At 48.8% G+C, this 16,017-nt stretch overlaps 1 protein-coding gene across 5 annotated transcripts in view; it reads right to left on the minus strand.

Moving 5' to 3' along the window:
- The window catches only part of plekhg4 (pleckstrin homology domain containing, family G (with RhoGef domain) member 4), a 371,163-nt gene that overhangs the window by 230,988 nt on the left and 124,158 nt on the right, over positions 1-16,017 (minus strand). For all 5 annotated transcript variants that reach the window (XM_072518380.1, XM_072518379.1, XM_072518378.1 and 2 more), the window contains one exon: positions 15,799-15,885. In XM_072518380.1, the coding sequence (XP_072374481.1) occupies positions 15,799-15,885 (87 nt within the window). The remainder of the gene's footprint in view (positions 1-15,798; positions 15,886-16,017) is intronic.

The raw sequence follows: 16,017 nt of genomic DNA on the forward strand, positions 1-16,017 counted from the left end.
TCAATTAAGATGTCATATTGTTTAAAAAGTTGGGGAAAACATAAAATTAAGCAAAAGATATAAAAACAATTTTTAAAAAATGATTACAATTACTTAAAAAGTCATGAAAATTAAATCAGTATGTCATCATCTTCAGATGTTGTTCAATTCATCACATCTACAACATGAAATATCTTTTATCCGTGCAAATATATTCCACATGTCATCATATCAGAGTCCTTCCATTGAATCAACTATAATCAATTAATTACAAGTAATTAGATACTAGATCCCACTGTATATTCAAACTGATTTTAATTGATCAGATTCAGGAACCAAGCAAGTTCCAAATCCTATTTCTGATTGTTATTCTTGGTGACTGAACTAATCATACTGCCCTGACCAAAATTTCACTGGCAAACATCTAATCCAGCCCAGCTTTTGATTATCCACTCTATTATGTCAAAAAACAAATAACAATCATAAGTAAAAATAAAATCAGTATTTCCAAAAAATACAAGCTGATTAAAAACTTTCCAGTGCTTTAATGTACTTTTACAACCAAAATCAGTATTCTAGGTAATACTTGCCTGAGTAGGCAGTATCCCATCTGCCCACTCTCTTCTTGGGCTGTCACATGTCAGGTTTGACATCCTATGATTGGAGTGAAGAATAAATGCCCAAAGACTAAACCTCTGTACCTCCCAGACCCTGCACATTGTCTTACCCACTCCCTTCTGCAGCATGCCACTGGATTCTGTCACCCATTTATACTTTATTGTCCCTGATGCACTATCAATTACGACGAGACGAGAGTAGAATGTAATTGAGGCTTTATTACAGAGATGTGTGGCCTCCTACAGCAGCTTACAAAATGGCTGCTGTTCGGAGAGCACACACATTTATACTCCGTCTACTGGGTGGAGCAAGCAGGCAGGGATCTACTCCCGTACCTGTAGTACAGGGGCCTTACCGTAATACCCATATATACAATATAATGCGACATTGGTGACTATCACAGTCCCCACCTGCAGTTCTAGTCGGAGGGAGATGGTAAGAGTAGAAACCAGGAGGCAAATAAGATCCAGACAGCATAAATTTCTTTCCCTTAGCATAGTTGGCTTGAAACCCATCCACAAATGTTTAGTCCTCATGCCCATCACACTGGATATACAGAATTCTCCAAAATCAACTTAAAAATATCCACAAAACAAAGCAAAGTCAACTCTGCATATGTAACATATGTGGATCATCCCAAACACAATGGGCTGGATTCTCCAATTTGGAGACTATGCCCTGCCGCCGGCATGGGAATGGTGGCGTTTTACAACCAGAAAATCGGCGCAAAACTGCCACCAATCCTCTGTCTGGTGGGGGGCTAACAGGCATGCAGTTTAGAGCACCCGTCTCTAGCTGCTGATACGGCCGGAGAATTGCCGAACTGTGGCCGCGTATGGCGGCGGCCTGCAACGACCACACTGTGCAACATTGCGGCAGCCGCGCGCAGACCCCCCCCCCTTTGGCAGGCTCGCCACCCCGGACCACCCCCGACCAGTGCCCCCAGCCCCCGCTAAAGACCCCCCCCCCCCCCCCACTGCCTGCGGATCGGCTCCCCCCCCCCCGCCCCGCCTGTGGTGGCGCTGGACTCAATCCGCAGCAGCCACGCCGTGTTCCCGAAAAGAAATAGCAATGGGGACCCACGCCGTTGGGAACTAGCCGGTCAGGGGTGGAGCATCGATGGGGGAGGGCTTACGGTAATATCGCAAAGACAGCACGCCTCCGGTTTCGGCGCCAATGTGGATTCTCCGCCAAACGTGATTTTGGCGTCGGAGACCGGAGAATCCAGCCCAGAATCTCAACTACCTACAAGAAATATTGTGCCATCCTTTAACCTGGAGGTTGCTCAGTAAGGAAACTTGTAATTTTTAGAAAATGTCTGAGGAATCTCCAATTGTTTTTAAAGGTGCTTGAAACAAACTTTTAAGAGTTTGCAGCTTTGCTTAAGTTTGAGTCTTGCAGGAGCTAAACAGACAGTTTAATGAGGTGTATTAAAAGGGCTGTATAAAGGAATCTCTGGGGAATCTGTGCCACTAGGACTGTCATGAACCTAGCTAAGGCGTTCTATATGCCCTATTGGTGGCAACTGTCTCAAGAGACCTCGTATACAATCTGGCTGTTGGTGGACGCAAATCAAGGGCTGAATCAATTGAGTGGGAAAGTGAGAAATCCTACATACCAGAGGCTAAGTTTGAGAATGTAAGGAAATGCAGAGGCAATCCCATGCAGTCACAAGCCAGCAACATTAGTCTTCCATAGATCGGAATGCCCTTTCTCACAGGATGAAAAGCACAGCCAAAGACCCCCCACCCCTCCACATGGGAAGCACCCCCACTCCCCCATAGACCTCCCCAGTGGAAGCCCAGTGGACGCTTCTCTCTCTTTCCTCTCCTCTCCCCCCCACCCCCCCCCCAAACCCCCAAAATGGCACTGCCCCAGGCAGTTCCCGGTCAAGGGGCGCTGCCCACACATGTCTTCGTTATCCCTGGATGTAGTATTTACCTGTGCACCCCAGGCAGATTCTCTGCGCCTGGATGACATTGCTCCAGACCGGTTGTAAACGTCATGTCGGCTCGGGGAAGACCTGAATGTGGCAGGCAGTACAGCGGGGAAGCCCGCTAATGACACTGTAATGTATTAAATGGGATTCCCATCATTACATGGCAGGAACCCCATTACGTCACTGGCAAGGGGGCAAGGATGATCGTGTCACGAGAACTCGCTGGCGTGAAACTCGTTTTCGGTTTCTTGTGAGATTTTGCACCCCCCATCAACATTCATACCTGCAGCAATCGGGGCACAAAACCCTGGCCATTATTTGCTGGTTAACTTCAACCTACTCAAAGAAAATCTTCATTAATGTTTGTGGTAGTATGCATTAGGGGTCATGTGGGACTGTGAAGCCGTGATGCCATTGGCTGACAGATCCCGGGTCCTGGTTGGCTGTTGATCTCTAGCTCCGCCCTGAAGGCGGAGTATAAGAACCAGGAGTTCTCCCCGCAGCTCCAGTCTGTTGCTGAACTGCGGGGAACAAGTCACGCTTAATAAAGCCTCATCGACTTCATCTCTATTCGTCTCTCGTAAGTCATTGTGCGCTACAATTTATTCAGCGTGCTTAAAGGACTATGGAGCTCAGGATCGTCCCGGAATGCCTGAGGATCAGCCCCCACGCAGTGAACTCAGCAGCAATTTTTAAACACTGGCAGACTTGTTTCGAAGGCTACCCCCGAACGGCCCACGGCCGGATCACAGAAGACCAGAAACTGCAGGTCCTGCATTCGAGGGTAAGCCCGGAAATTTTCCCTCTCATAGAAGACGCAGAGGATTTCCAGATGGCGTTCGCAGCACTAAAGAGCGTCTACGTTCGCCCAGTGAACCAGGTCTACGCACGCTACCAACTCGCAACGAGACGGCAAAGTCCCGGAGAATCGCTAGACAAATTCTACGCCGCGCTGCTAATTTTGGGACGGGCCTGAAGCTGCCCGCCGGTAAACACGGCTGAACACACGGACATGTTAATTCGCGCTGCGTTTGTGGCAGGTATGAACTCTCCCCAAATCCGCCAAAGACTTTTAGAAAAAGAGTCGCTAGGACTCTGAGGCACGGGCCCTTGCAGCTTCCCTAGATGTGGCCGCGCAAAACGCCCGCGCGGCAGCCCCTTGGGCTCCGTGGACCCCCGTCGCGACAAACCCCCCCCTCACAGGCTTGCGCGGTTCAGACGCCAGGTCATCCGGGGGGGGCCCGCTGTTATTTCTGCGGCCAGGCGAAACACCCCCGGCAGCGCTGCCCGGCCCGCGCAGCGATTTGCAAGAGCTGCGGCAAAAGGGCCATTTCGCGGCTGTGTGCCGGTCCCGGGGGGTCGCCGCTGTCCCCGGAGAAGAAAGAGTCCAGCGCATCCCAAACGCTCCCCAACCCCCCCCAGCGCCCCATGTGCGACCCGCAGGCGCCGCCATTTTGGGTCCCGGCCACCACGAGGGGAGGATGGGTGCCGCCATCTTGTGACCCCCCCCAGCCATGTGCGATGCATGGGGGCGGGCATTTTGTCCACCCCCGCCGCCATCTTGGGACCCCCCAGCCATGTGCGATGCATGGGGACGGCTATTTTGTTCACCCCCGCCGCCACCTCGGACGACAACAATGGACCCCAGCATCGACGGCTCCACGGGGTTCGAAGAAGACGCTGAGACACTGCGACCACGTCTGGCCTCGGTGACGCTGGTCCAAGCACGGCCCCGGACACTCCAGACGACGACAACAATGGTGCTGATCAACGGACACGAGACACCATGCCTGATCGACTCCGGGAGCACAGAAAGCTTCATCCACCACGACACTGTAAGACGCTGTTTTTTGACCATCCGTCCCAGTACGCAGAAGATTTCCCTAGCTGCAGGATCCCACTCCGTACAGATCAAAGGGTTCTGCATAGTGACCCTAACGGTGCAAGGGAGGGAGTTTAAAAACTACAGGCTCTACGTCCTTCCCCAACTCTGCGTGCCCACATTACTGGGATTAGACTTCCAGTGCAACCTGCAGAGCCTAACATTCCAATTCGGCGGCCCAATACCCCCACTCACTATCTGCGGCCTCGCAACCCTCAAAGTTGAACCCCCATCCTTGTTTGCAAACCTCACCCCGGATTGCAAACCCGTCGCCACTAGGAGCAGACGGTACAGCGCCCAGGACCGGACATTTATTCGGTCCGAAGTCCAGCGGTTGCTGAAGGAAGGCATAATCCAGGCCAGCAATAGTCCCTGGAGAGCACAGGTGGTAGTAGTAAAGACAGGGGAGAAGCAAAGGATGGTCATAGACTATAGCCAGACCATCAACAGGTACACACAGCTAGATGCGTACCCTCTCCCCCGCATATCCGACATGGTCAATCGGATTGCCCAATATAAGGTCTTCTCCACCGTGGACCTCAAGTCCGCCTACCACCAGCTTCCCATCTGCCCAAGTGACCGCAAGTACACAGCCTTCGAGGCAGACGGGCGACTATACCACTTCCTAAGGGTCCCATTTGGCGTCACAAACGGGGTCTCGGTCTTCCAATGGGAGATGGACCGAATGGTTGATCAACACGGGTTGCAGGCCACGTTCCCGTATCTTGACAACGTAACCATCTGCGGCCACGATCAGCAGGACCACGACGCCAACCTCCAAAAATTCCTCCAGACCGCTAAAGCCTTGAACCTCACATCAACGAGGACAAGTGCGTGTTTAGCACAAACCGGCTAGCCATCTTGGGATATGTAGTGCGCAATGGGATAATAGGCCCCGACCCCGAACGCATGCGCCCCCTCATGGAATTTCCCCTCCCCCACTGCTTCAAAGCCCTGAAACACTGCCTGGGGTTCTTTTCATATTACACCCAGTGGGTCCCCCAGTACGCAGACAAGGCCCGCCCCCTAATACAGACCACTACCTTCCCCCTGTCGACAGAGGCTCGCCAGGCCTTCAGCCGCATCAAAGCGGATATCGCAAAGGCCACGATGCGCGCCATCGACGAGTCCCTCCCCTTCCAAGTCGAGAGCGACGCCTCCGACGTAGCTCTGGCGGCCACCCTTAACCAAGCGGGCAGACTCTTGGCTTTTTTCTCCCGAACCCTCCACGCCTCAGAAATCCGCCACTCCTCAGTGGAAAAGGAAGCCCAAGCCATAGTGGAAGCGGTGCGACATTGGAGGCATTACCTGGCCGGCAGGAGATTCACTCTCCTCACTGACCAACGGTCGGTAGCTTTCATGTTCGATAATGCACAGCGGGGCAAAATTAAAAATGACAAGATCTTAAGGTGGAGGATCGAGCTCTCCACCTTCAACTATGAGATCTTGTACCGTCCCGGAAAGCTGAACGAGCCGTCCGATGCCCTATCCCGCGGCACATGTGCCAACGCACAAATAAACCATCTCCAAACCCTCCACGAGGACCTCTGCCACCCGGGGGTCACTTGGTTCTACCATTTTATAAAGTCCCGCAACCTCCCCTACTCCGTGGAGGAGGTCCGTACAGTCACCAGGAACTGCCACATCTGCGCAGAGTGCAAACCGCACTTTTTCAGGCCGGATAGAGCGCACCTGATCAAGGCTTCCCGTCCCTTTGAACGCCTCAGTCTGGATTTCAAAGGGCCCCTCCCCTCCACCGACCGCAACACATACTTCCTGAACGTGGTGGACGAGTACTCTCGTTTCCCTTTCACCATCCCCTGCCCCGACATGACAGCGGCCACAGTTATTAAAGCCCTCAACACCATATTCACACTGTTCGGTTGCCCCGCGTATATCCATAGCGACAGGGGGTCCTCTTTCATGAGTGACGAGCTGCGCCAGTTCCTGCTCAGCAAGGGTATAGCCTCGAGCAGGACGACCAGCTACAACCCCCGGGGGAACGGGCAAGTAGAGAGGGAGAACGGCACGGTCTGGAAGACCGTCCTACTGGCCCTACGGTCCAGGGATCTCCCAGTTTCACGGTGGCAGGAGGTCCTCCCGGACGCTCTCCACTCCATCCGGCCGCTGCTGTGTACCACCACTAATCAAACGCCCCATGAGCGCCTCCTTGTCTTCCCCAGGAAGTCCTCCTCTGGAACGTCGCTGCCGACCTGGCTGGCGGCCCCAGGACCCATCTTGCTCCGGAAACATGTGCGGGCGCACAAGTCGGACCCGTTGGTCGAGAGGGTTCACCTCCTCCACGCGAACCCGCAGTACGCCTACGTGGCGTACCCCGACGGCAGACAGGACACGGTCTCCCTGCGAGACCTGGCGCCCGCCGGCAACACGCACATCCCCCCCGACACCAATCACCCCCTCCCTGCCACCGGCGCACCCCACGACCGCCCCCTTCCCGGGAGGATCGGTCCTCCTCCCATGTCCGACCAGGAGTGAAGCAGAAGCAGACACCGTAAAGCTCCCGGAGACGACAACGCTGGAACAAGCACCGGCACCACCACCGGGGCTGAGGCGATCGACAAGGAAGACCAGACCGCCTGCTCGACTCGTGGCATCGGTGTAACACAAGAATGTTGTGGACTTTAACGAGAATTTTTTTTTTCTTCTTACGAATATTGTAAATAGTTCACAAACCCTGTACATAGCCCAGTGTAGGGCAAAGTGTAGGGCACTGTAATGACATGCAAAAGTTTTTCCTCCCAGGACCAGCCTTGTAAACCCCTACCACCATGCGAAGCACCACCCCGCCGGGTTCATTTTTAACAAGGGGTGAATGTGGTAGTATGCATTAGGGGTCATGTGGGACTGTGAAGCCGTGATGCCATTGGCTGACAGATCCCGGGTCCTGGTTGGCTGTTGATCTCTAGCTCCGCCCTGAAGGCGGAGTATAAGAACCAGGAGTTCTCCCCGCAGCTCCAGTCTGTTGCTGAACTGCGGGGAACAAGTCACGCTTAATAAAGCCTCATCGACTTCATCTCTATTCGTCTCTCGTAAGTCATTGTGCGCTACAATGTTATGCTGCAACTCTCTTCAATTTTTCCCTCCTTCCATCCTTGTCGGGAGTTAACTGGCCTCAGCTCAATACTCCCTTTGAATGGCAACTGCATGAAAAATCACAGCATGACTCATATCCGTGAAGCAGGTTAGTGCTCTCACACATCTAACTGCTATGCTGTCCTATAACCAGTACTTCAATCGTTCTTAACAGCGGACTTTTCTTTCAATTTTGTCTCAACTCTACAAATCAAACCGATAAAAGGTATTTTGTAAGTTACTTTAAAAACAAATTATACCTTAAAGTTGACATAAAATTGGCATGAATAGAAGTGAGTGCACTCAAATGAATCTTTTTGTACAGGCTTAAAATAACCATGTTGCCCTCATTCCTCAACTATGTAAAGAGATAAAGTGCACACAACCGGCAGAACTGTTCAAAAACGTGTGGCAAGTTTCATCCACGGTGGAAAGAATAGCACACAACTCAAACTCATTGAAGGTCACTTTTTTGAATCTGCATTTAACTAATCAATAGAATAAAATCTAACACTAAGTGGCAACAAATTGAATCAAGAGGTTAAGATGACCTGCTGTTAATCCAAAAGTTTGTTTTATTGCTATTGTACAAATCACAGGAAAAGATTAGTAGCCTGATATGATTTACAAATAAAAGTATTACTCAATTACTCCAACTATAATATAGCTGCAGGTAAAGTCCCTGGGATTTTATGGAGGGAAGTATAAGCAAAAATAAACTTGGGAAATTTCACTCTTTTTTTTCTCATTAGTCTAGATTTGAACATTTACCCATGTTCATTGTACATAAAATAAGCACAGGCAGTCTCAATACAGATTCTGGTGAGTGTGGAGCCACAGCATAACTGCTACAAGATCATGCATACCAATCTCATTTACAGAGTTCAAGGACAGGGTACAAAGAGTGTTTTTTGTTTAATAAACATTTTATTGAGGTATTTTTTGGTATTATAACAACACAATAAACAATGTACATGAAACGATAAACATAGTGCAAAGCCGTCTCCCTCCCTTACAGGTCCCACCTTTATTAATCCCCTACTCTAAGCTAAACTAAACCCCCCCCCCCCGGACAATTAATTTTCCGTGAAGAAGTCGACGAACGGTTGCCACCTCCGGGCGAACCCTAACAGTGACCCTTCTCAAGGCGAACTTGATTTTCTCCAAACAGAGAAAGCTAGCCATGTGCGATAGCCAGGTCTCTTCCCTCCAAGCTAATAGTATCCATCTCCGGGCTACCAGGAAGGCAAAAGGCCAGAACGTCTGCCTCTTTCTCCCCCTAGATTCCCAGGTCTTCCGACACCCCGAAAATCGCCACCTCTGGACTCAGCGCCACCCTTGTTTTTAACACCATGGACATGACATCTGCAAACCCCTGCCAAAATCCCCTAAGCTTCGGACATGCCCAGAACATGTGGACATGGTTCGCTGGTCCTCCAGCACATTTTGCACACCTGTCTTCCACCCCAAAGAATCTGTTCATCCGGGCCACTGTCACGTGAGCCCCGTGAACGACCTTAAATTGTATTAGGCAGAGCTTGGCACATGTTGCGGACGCGTTGAGTCTACTCAACACGTGCACCCATAGACCATCCTCTATCTCTCCTCCCACTTGCGCTTCAGCTCCTTGGTCTGCGTCTCCTCTGACCCCATAAGTTCCTTGTAAATGTCCGAGACGCTCCCTTCTCCTACCCACCCTCTGGAAACTACCCTGTCCTGAATCCCCCTTAGCGGTACGAGAGGGAAGGTTGACACCTGTTTACGTAGGAAGTCCAGCACCTGCAGATACCTGAATTTGTTTCCCCTCGCCAACCCAAACTTCTCCTCCAGCGCCCTCATACTCGAAAGCTCCCCTCTATAAACATATCCCCCATCCTCTCAATCCTTGCTCTCCGCCATATCCGGAACCACCCCATCCACACTTCCCGGGGCAAACCGGTGATTATTACTGATTGGGGACGAGACGGATGCTCCCTCTGCTCCCACATGTCTCCTCCATTGCCCCAGACTCTCAGGGCCGCCACCACCACGGGGCTGGTGGAGTACCATGCCGGCAGGAACGGCAGAGGCGCAGTTACCAACGTCCCCAAACAGGTGCCCTTGCATGAAGACACCTCCATACGCTCCCATGCTGAAACCACCCCCCCACCCCCGATCATGGCTATAGTTACTAAAATTTGGCAGCGCCAACCCGCTCTCTCCCCAATTCCGCTCAAGCATTATCTTCCTTACCCGCGGGGTCTTGCCCGCCCAAACAAAGCTAGAGATTACTTTGTTGACCCGTTTAAAAAAGGACCGCAGAATAAAGATGGGGAGACATTGAAACACGAACAGGAATATCGGGAAGACCGTCATCTTCACCTTCCCAGCTAAGGACAACAGAAGCGTGCGTCCCATCTCTGGAAATCGTCCTTCATTTGGTCTATTAGCCAGGCCAGGTTTAATTTATGCCACCAGTCCCATTCCCGCACCACTTGAATGCCTAGGTACCTAAAGCTGGGGTACAATGAGTGGTTGCACGACTGGCGGAAGTGACAGAGATAGGGAGGGGGAAGGATCTATATATGAGAACAAGAATTTTACAGTTCCAGTGTTGAGAACCAAAATAGGTCAGGGATGCCAGCCAAGTAAGGCTTTGTGCAAGATAGGATATGAATAACAATTTTCAGATAAACTACATTTTACAAAGTGTGGGGAATGGAAGGCTGGCCAGGAGGGGACTGGAATTCAAGCATGGAAATGAGAAAGGCAATGATGACGGTTCCACTTGTCGATGCGGTTTGGCAAGTGATGCGATGGAGGTCAAAACAGAGAGATTTTGTGATGGAGAGAATAAAGGGTTATGAAGTTAGACAGGAGTTGAATAGGATGCCGGGATTGCTCAGGAATGAACAGAACATTGGTGTGGTAATTTGCACATATGCATATCTGTATATAACTGTACATAGTTGCACTAATGAATATAACAGTACCAATGTATATAGCTGATAATCAACACGCGTAGTGACAGTTATGACCTCCTGCCAGTAAGTGAAACCAGACACACATTGAGGCGTACACCGGGGGATGGATGAGACCGAGGCATTTGGTAGCAGGACAGGCAACAAGACGGTCACATCTCACCTTAGCTCCACAGGAACGTAGAGACAATTGTCTGTATATAGAATTAATGGTTGCCTTTCCCATGTGTTAAGAACTTGTTACAACCACACACCCACGTTCTATGCGTATGATCAGGGGAGCCATAGAACACAACATGGTACCAGGCGTACTGAAGAACGGTAACCATATACGAGACAATCTATACAAAAGAATTGAAGAACCTGAACGAATGACTGCTCTACCAACCTGGCGAACTAAGGATTTGTGACTCCACTCAATGCCAGACGGTGAAGTGTGAGAAGGATGGTTTGAATGTGTAGCCATCTGGGATGGCCACGTCCCGATTACAAAATGGTCACTTGCAAAGAATGCAGGGAAAATTGGACAATACTAAGAAACAAGCAGATGCAAGCTCTGTCTGTTGATTAGAACCTTAACCTCTCAGACAGGACAGAAACTACCAAGCAATCTACATACTAATGAGCCATCTCCGGGGACAAAAGAGAAACATTTAGATACACAATGTTAAGGCAGACTCCCCGGCGCCAGAAGATGCTAAGACAAAGCAGACTAACAGTCACCAGGACACGCTCAGCGATCAGGAAACCACCCCTCTATTGGAGGAAGATCGATACGACTGATTGGGAAAGACCCAATTAGTTGAGGCCAAGTTCAAGGCCTGCCCAAAAGCGTGCAAAGCCCTTTTTAGTATAAAAGATATTCCCCAAGGGAGAATCTTCCGTCTTTGGCTTTGGCTCTCATCGAAGAGAGAGACCAGCCTAGCAGCTACAGCAGACAAGTAAGTCCCAAGTCAACGCACGCTACGAGATAGACGCTCCTAGTTGCTACCCTGTAAACAGCTCAACCCAGCAGCCTCAGAACCGAGCAACGGCCATTGTTCCTCTGACTGGGCACCCGAAGCTAAGTATAGGCTTTAGTAATAGTGGTAGTTTAGTATGTAGAGTTTATGCAGGAGTAGATTTGACGGTGTGTAAATAAATGCGCACTGCTTTTGAACTTACTAACTGGTGTATCGAGTCATTGATCAGTATTCGGTTCTGAACCTTGTGAGGGTGTCGAAAGATACCTGGCGACTCTTGAGCAAACATAATTAAACAGAGCCAAATTAAAAGCCAACCAAAGAGAGCAACAAAGGTACCCCACCAACTTCAAGTCTCGGGAAATCTGGATGCAAACTGGCTTGCTTTTAAACAATGGTTTGAACTCTATCTTTTGGCCCATGGCCTCCAGGCGCTGCCTGATAAAAGGCACGTTATATTGCTGCTAACGACAGCAGGTTGCAAACCCTTGGACTGTTTAACTCGTTCAGTCTGAATAACGAAAAATAAAGCTACGATGAGGTGATTCAGCGTTTTGATCTCCATTGTTCGCCTAAGAAAAATTAGACTTTTGAACGATATATGTTCTGCTAACGTGCCAAAAAAGACAAGGAATCCTTCAACAACTTTGCAACGGATTTAAGATTAAAGGCCCAGTCGTGCAATTTTAGATAGTTGCAAACTTCAATGGCCCGTGACCAAATTGTTTATGGGATCTCAGATGTTGCGCTACGAGAACGATTGTTGAGGGAAGACAACCTCACGCTGGACACCACCATCAGAATATGCCAGACAAGTGAGCTTCCTGCGCAGCGGATCAGGGCCTTCAGCACAAAGTGTTGGCGCCAATCTTGGAAGCGATGCTGGTGCCATAAATTCCGTCAAGTAGTTCAAAAAGAAATGTGGTCACGGTAAGCGTGGCCATTTTGAGCACAGCGGTATGCAACCGCTCATGACACGTGGTCCAGATGCAGGGGGCCATTTTGGGCGCACCGCTACGCAACATCAAAATAAACGTGGTCTCGATGGGGATGCCCATTTTGGCAACAAGTCCCATCCACCATTTTGTGCCAAAAATATGGCAGCAGACACATGCCGCGACGATGTCCTGCCTTAAAACAGAATTGTCAGAAGTGTGGCTCAATGGGTCACTTTGCTTGCCGATGCACAGTTGCCGGGCAGAAAAGGAGAGTCCAGACAAAGACAAAGGGGTTACCTATTGGGCCGATGTGAATATGGTGATGAAGGATGATTGAAACAGTTAGGCTGGTTGAGACAAAGAACCAACGCTTCCAGTCTGCAGTCACAGTGAGGCGAATGCAGGAACCATTGAAGACACATGGACGACCCCGGGAATAGAATTTACAGTGCAGAAGGAGGCCATTCGGCCCATCGAGTCTGCACCGGCTCTTGGAAAGAGCACCCTACCCAAACACACGCCTCCACTCTATCCCCATAACCCAGTAACCCCACCCAACACGAAGGGCAATTTTGGACACTAAGGGCAATTTATCATGGCCAATCCACCTAACCTGCACATCTTTGGACTGTGGGAGGAAACCGGAGCACCCGGAGGAAACCCACGCACACACGGGGAGGATGTGCAGACTCCGCACAGACAGTGACCCAAGCCGGAATCGAACCTGGGACCCTGGAGCTGTGAAGCAATTGTGCTATCCACAATGCTACCGTACAATGCACAATGCTCAATGGATCGACGATCAAGTGGAAACTTGATACGGGAGCTAGAGCAAACCTGATCCCGTTCTCGGCGGTGCAGCAGCTAAAGGTTGAACATCACATCACTCCGGGAGGAATGCTTCTGAAGGACTACAATGGTCATCGGATCCCAACTTTGGGGGAATGTGAGCTTGATGCCACTGTCGAAGAGGTAAAGCGCAGAATACGATTCTCCGTGGTAGAGAAGGTAAGTGAATCGCTTATTAGAGTGCAGACATGAGAAGAGGTCGGGCTCATCAAGAGGGTGTACACCACAGATTGCATGGCACCCCACCGACATATCTCGGTGGAGTCGATCTCAAAGACACACCCGGAGGTATTTCAGGGGTTTGGCATCCTACCCATCTATTACACACAACTGAAGGAGGATGCCAGATCAGTTGTGCATGTGCCCAGATGAGTGCCTGTTCTGCTGAAAGAGAAACGCAAAGCTGAGCTGCAGCGGATGACTACACTGGGTGTCACTAGGCACATAAAAGAGCCCACTGACTGTGTAAACTCAATGGTATGCGTCAAGAATGGAAACCTGAGAATTTGCAAGGATCGTAACACAAGCATTAATAGGGAGCACTACCCCATCCCAAAAAGGGAGGGAATTGCTTGTGAAATGGCCGGAGCAACATGCTTCAGCAAGCTGGATGCGTCGCAGGGGTTCTGACAGCTCATGCTTGATGAGGCAAGTACAAGACTGCACTTTCCACACGGCCTTTCAAGGGAGACATTACCTGGTTGTCATCAATCCTTACTCAAATTACCCAGAGGTGGCGCAGTTGTCCAACGCAACAGCTCATTGTGTAATCCAACATTTCAAATCAATCTTTGCCCAGCATGGCATTCCACCCGTTGTGATGTCGAACAATGGTCCTTGCTTCAGAAATCATGAATGGACTGAGTTTGCTTGTCGATATGATTTTAAACACATGCTATCCCCAGTTGAGTGGGAAGGCAGAAAAGGTGTGCACATAGTAAAGCAGCTGCTCACAAAGGATCTGGACAGAAAGGGGGACAACTTGCCTTTCTCAGTGTGGTGAACCACTGTATTAGGGGATGTAAGGTAGGACCTGCAGCCCATGCCAGATGGCTCCGCCCATTACGAACTGTATAAATATGCATGACCTCCATTGCCCTGCCATTTCGCCAGCTGCAGCAGGAGACCACGCATCTGACTGCAATAAAGCCACAGTTGTACCCAATCTGCGTCTTTGTGCAATTGATTGCGCATCACTCAGCTACCATCATTTTAAGAAGAAATACTTGTTACAACCACACACCCATGTTCTATGCGTATCTTCATGGGGAGCCATAGAACACAACAATTGGAGGTTGTAAACCATCTGTCCTATTGGAGAAAGGTGGTGTGAATGGCCATGTCAGAGGCTGCAGAAAGATCAAAACTGGATAATTTGCAATGATTAAGGTTTCAGAGAATGTCATTCATGGCTTTGGTTTGGCTATTTTGCTGCTATGGAACAGAAATCGCATCAAAGTGAATCAAATAAAATTGCAATAAAGAGAGATGGGATTCTGCCCAGAGGTTTTGGACTTGTATAAAGTCCCCTGATTACATGTACTTTTAAAGCTGAATAATAGCAAGGATAACTTTGGTTGCTCCTCTCTTCACTGTTTTTATTGTTTGAATGCTTCTCTTGCCTTACTGAACCCAGTTTGCAAGAGAGCTCCTTTGAAAGGTCACTGGCCATTAACCAGATGTTTCTCCCCAATACCAACTGATTGCGGAGTATTTACAGTATTTTTTATTTTATTACAGTAATACAAGCTCTGGTGTGACCAGGGAATTGTCCAGTTTTAATATACAATCTTCTAACTTGTATTGAACTGACCTAGCAAGGTAAATAAATATTCTATTCACTTTGCTCACAATTGCTCCAGAAGTTTTTCATGTTGTCTGCTAAATCTACCACTTCATGAATTTTGCTTCACTTTTCGTTGTTTGCATACCATCATCGATTGAGGACTTGGGATGTTCAATTTTCTGAACAATGTGTTGGATGTTCAATTTTCTGAACAATGTGTAGCACCATCATTAATTGGTTATGAATTTACCTACCACTGAATTACCCAACTGTGGATTTTATTTAACTTCCTGACTGTATTGGAACAGCAAATCAACCTCCCACCCCAATGTCTAAACAGTTGCAAGCTTAAAAGTCAGCACTGGGTTTCTATACATAAGCCATTGTATTAAAACAGTCAGGGACTTTAGCACCCAGATTTTGGGAATTACATTCAATTCTAGTATCAAACAAACAGAGAACAGGATATGGAAGTACTTCATGTACAGACAGAATGCAAACAGTTGATACATGCATTTATTATACTTGTACCAGCATCTACACATTGAATGCCCATTTAATTGAAGATTTATGATTTTACATTTGTCTATCGATTATTTAAACACGTTTTGTCAAACACATTAATATTCCATTACTTTAATGCTGTAATTCATACTATTGTTGAGCTCAGTATACATTTATACCACAATACTGCCAACTGTCAAGTCATACCATATGGACACATTTTACTTCAAATACATCAAGTTAGGTGACAAGTGTAGGGTAGCCATTTTGTAAAATTTCAACACATACCTGCATGCAAGATGGTTTCTCAAATCGGAATGCAAGCTCCCTTTCAACAAGCAGCAAAACAGTATGGATTGCATTCGGAATTGTGTCCTGCAGAAGTATGAAATATCATTAATGCAATGCTGCACCTCTTAGTTAACTTTTACACAATACTTGGGACTATTTTTATAGAAAGCACAATATACAAACAACTGTTGCCCACCTTTTTGGAATATTAAATAG

Source organism: Scyliorhinus torazame, chromosome 10 (assembly GCF_047496885.1).
Source record: "Scyliorhinus torazame isolate Kashiwa2021f chromosome 10, sScyTor2.1, whole genome shotgun sequence".
Taxonomy (NCBI): domain Eukaryota; kingdom Metazoa; phylum Chordata; class Chondrichthyes; order Carcharhiniformes; family Scyliorhinidae; genus Scyliorhinus; species Scyliorhinus torazame.